Source organism: Tupaia chinensis, unplaced genomic scaffold (genome assembly GCF_000334495.1).
Source record: "Tupaia chinensis unplaced genomic scaffold, TupChi_1.0 Scaffold149184_1, whole genome shotgun sequence".
Lineage (NCBI taxonomy): Eukaryota > Metazoa > Chordata > Mammalia > Scandentia > Tupaiidae > Tupaia > Tupaia belangeri.
Genome location: NW_006209032.1, coordinates 1,462,332 through 1,465,965, shown reverse-complemented (window position 1 = coordinate 1,465,965; position 3,634 = coordinate 1,462,332). Strand labels below are relative to the sequence as shown.

The 3,634-nt window shown below is 65.2% G+C and overlaps 1 protein-coding gene across 1 annotated transcript in view; it reads right to left on the bottom strand.

Annotated features, from left to right (window-relative positions):
- Nucleotides 1–3,634, bottom strand: part of COL7A1 (collagen type VII alpha 1 chain) — a 31,390-nt gene that overhangs the window by 24,327 nt on the left and 3,429 nt on the right. Inside the window, exons 12-21 of the mRNA XM_027769288.1 lie at nucleotides 3,539–3,569; nucleotides 3,331–3,459; nucleotides 2,682–2,825; nucleotides 2,470–2,595; nucleotides 2,227–2,370; nucleotides 1,640–1,759; nucleotides 1,372–1,515; nucleotides 904–1,029; nucleotides 582–728; nucleotides 208–330 (exon numbers count right to left, since the gene is read on the bottom strand). Coding sequence (XP_027625089.1) covers nucleotides 208–330; nucleotides 582–728; nucleotides 904–1,029; nucleotides 1,372–1,515; nucleotides 1,640–1,759; nucleotides 2,227–2,370; nucleotides 2,470–2,595; nucleotides 2,682–2,825; nucleotides 3,331–3,459; nucleotides 3,539–3,569 — 1,234 coding nt within the window. The remainder of the gene's footprint in view (nucleotides 1–207; nucleotides 331–581; nucleotides 729–903; nucleotides 1,030–1,371; nucleotides 1,516–1,639; nucleotides 1,760–2,226; nucleotides 2,371–2,469; nucleotides 2,596–2,681; nucleotides 2,826–3,330; nucleotides 3,460–3,538; nucleotides 3,570–3,634) is intronic.

The window sequence follows — 3,634 nt, the reverse complement described above, 5'->3', positions numbered from 1 at the left end:
GCGCCCGCGGCCGGCTCTGCTTGCAACCCCCCCCACCACCCCTGTAGCCCCGCCCACCTCCATGGACCTTCCCCACTTGGCTGGCTCTGCTTGCAGCCCCGCCCACCCGTCCTGTCGCCCCGCCCACCCTCACAGACCTGTCCCACCCGGCCGGCTCCACTTACAGCCCCGCCCACTGATTTCTAACCTACTGGGGGCGCCTCTCACCCTCGGGTCGCCAACGCAGAAGGAAGCCCTGCGCGTCGGGCACGGGCTCCCAGCGCAGCCTCAGCGAGTGCTCCCCGCGCTGCACTACTTGAAGGGTCTCCAGGGCTGGCGGAGCCTCAGGCGCTTGAGAGAAAGCGTGGGGATCAGGGAGGCTCCGCCCACCCTGGGCACGCCCACCCCAGACAGCCAATCCTGGGCCAACGCGGCACACGCACCGCCCCCAGCCCGTCCTCTGCGTCCCCAAGGCTTCATCCTTCTCTCCTCTCAGACTCGCAGAGGCTCACTGCCCGCCCCTCTTCCAATCCGAGCACAAGCCCCGCCCCCAAACCATCCAAGCCACCAATCAAGGCTCGCTCCAGGCCAAGCTCGCCTACGCGTGGTGACGACAACGGAGACAGGTGAGCCCTCGCGGTCCCCAACAAGTGCGGTCACTCGCACGGAATAGCTGACTCCGCCTTCGAGACCCCGGATCTCTGCAGAGTCTGTATTTCCCGGGAGGATCTGTTGCCTGGTGGGGCCACCTGGCCGGGTGAACAGAAGGCAATGATCATTGCTCAGAGTCACCTCATGGTCTGTGCCGGGCTCCAGGTCATACGAAAGCACTGACTGCCTGCCCAGGGTCAAGGCTTGGCGTGGTTAATCAGCCCAGGCCATCCTGGCCACGAAAGACAAGGATGAGGACAAGGAGCCTCATACCTTCACTCCGGCCCCAGGACAGTCTGTAGGCTGTGGCTCCAGTGACCCCTACCCAGGTGACCCGAAGAACGTCGCTGGAAGCATTGAGGATCTGCAGCTTGGATACTCTTCCCACGGGCTCAGGGGCTGGGGGCAGAGGCAGGGTAAGGGGTTGGGGCCACTGCGTGTGTGGCAGAGAACAGGGGGCAGGGCATGCGTGGTCAGTGAAGGGGCCGTCTGAAGGCCAGTAAGAGGTTAGTGTGGGCCAGTCAACACAGGCAACCCCGGAGGGAGCTCAGTGCCTAGGAGTGGGCACTGGGGGCAGCCAGGAGGTCACTGAGGGTGGACACTAGTCAGTATGGACTGGGCCAGTGTGGACAGGGCAGTGACAGAGCAAGGATGGAGTGGGCAGCAGGGGCAGGCAGGAATACCACGGGCAGATGCTCAGTGAGGGATGGCTGGCATCCCTTGTGGCCAGGGTCCACTCACCAGTCCTTGCAACCACAGAGGCAGGGGCCCCTTCCACGCCAGCCACGTGGGCCCTCACATACACCGTATACTCAGTGTCCGGGTCCAGCCCGTCCAGCTCCGCTACTGTGGCATCCCCAGAAACCAACTGGGATTTCTCTGGGCCTGGGAGCAGGGATAGAGGCAGCTCCAGGGCCGGCCAGGCTCTGTCCCCCATCTCCTACCCAGCCCCCATTCTAGCCAGACCTGACCCCCCATCCCGCGACCGTCCCAAACCCCTGGTCCTCACCGCGGCCCGAGTGCCAGGAAATCTTGTATCCTGTGGTGCCAGGAACCCTGGTCCAGGCGATGGTGACAGAGGAGCTGCCAGCCTGGGTCACACGGACCGTCCTCACTGGGCCCAGTGGGTCTGGCGGGAGAGAAAATGGGGAGTCCGGTGGGGGAGGCAGCAGAGGACCAAGGGGAGAGGCAGGCTATGGGAGTCTAACAGAGGCAGACGGACAGCAGACCAGGGGTTCTGACAGAGGGGACAGTGGGAATTGGCAGGTGGCCGGACTCGGAGAGAACACCGGGCCCTGCAGATGGAAACCTGACGGGGCACTAGGAGGCAGGGAAGAGTTGGGCCGAGTTACGTCTAAGAGAAGAGGGGGGTCTGGCAACTCGGGGTCTGAGGGGAGAGGCAGGGGGATCTAGGGGAGGGAGGGAGGGCTTGAAAGGAGGCAACGGGGACTAAGGGCAAAGCAGGGACTCTCAGGAGGAGGCGGTGAGGGCCCGAAGGGGGAGACACGTTCTGGGGAGGAGCAAGGGTCTGGGAAGGGCAGCATAGGGTCTACAGGGGAACGGGAGGCAGAGCCAAGGGACGGGGGCAGCTCTGACCAGTCTGCGCCACGATGACCCCAGGGCGGCCCTCCTCTCTGCCGCGCAGGGCCGACACCGCCACCTGGTAGGAGGTTCCAGGCCGCAGCCCCGTGATGTCTGTGACAGTAGAGCCCGGGGGCAACGTCTGGCTGTTCTCCGGATCTAGGATGAGAGGGCGATGCCAGCATGGCTCCTGCCGTGCCCCAGGTCCCCAGTCCCGATCCTTCCCCTCAGGAATCCTCCCATGCACCCCACACTGACCACTGCCCGTCCTCCAGCTAATGCGGAATCCGCTGGCTCCAGGAACAGGTCCCCAGGCCACCCTCACTCGCGTTGCATCTGAGGCCACGACCTGCAGCTCTGGGACAGCAAGGGGGGCTTCCGGCTCTGGGGTTAAGGACAGAGGCCATGGGTCAGGACCAGGACCAGCGTGGCTCAGGCCGCTGTCCCCCACAAGTCCCTGCAGCGCTCACCCCTGCGGACAGTGAGGACGCTGGCACCACCCTCGCGGGTGCCCACTCGAGCAGACACCCGCACGTTGTAGCTGAGTCCAGCCCGCACGTCATCCAGGTCAAAGGCTGTCTGACTCCCAGGAAGCAGCAGGGTGCGCTCCACCCCTAAGGGAGAAGGTGGAGCGGGAGGACGGGTCAGGAGGACACAGGGCGGTGGCCAGTGATGGACGAGGATACGGGACGGAAAGGGTGGACACAGGATGGGGTGGGGTGGTAAGAGATGGCATATGGTGGAAGGCTGTGAACATGACATGGATGGAAAGGGCAGTGACGACTGGGGACACAGGACGACAGGGGTCTGTGGTCCAGGGTCAGCGGACAGCCCTGTGAGTTGACAGGCCATGACGGACACTGCTGTGGGGTGACAGGCGGGTGTGGATGGATAGGGATGTGAGGCGAGTGGTCAGTGCAGTGTTCACTGCCTGGTGGGCAGAGGGGCGGTGAGGGAGCCCGTGGCCGTGGGGACAGGCAAAGCCATGGACGGGTGTGGTGACAGGGCTCTGAGAGTGAGGACAGAGGAAGCTGCAGGCCCCAGCAGAAGGAGGAGACGGGGCGAGGGCATGATCAGACCCGGCGGGATGCGTGTGGGGGCTGGCCGCGTCCAGCTCACCCTGGGTGCTGCGCACAGTGAGGCGGTACTCCGTGGCACCAGCCACAGGGCTCCAGGACACTCGCACCCGCTGCCCGGGCAGCTCAGTGGCTTGTAGGTCCGTCACAGGGCCCACGGGGGCTTCTGGTCCTGTGGGGGAGCTCAGCCTGAGAGGCAGCCCAGAGCCCCTGCACCCCCACATGCCCAGCCAGGCCCACAGAGTCCGCACCAGTGGGGACCACGGTCGCAGGTGTGGCCACCTCACGGCCCTCTAGGAGCGTGTAGAGAGTGAGGCGGTACTTGGTGGCCGGCCCCAGCCCCTCCA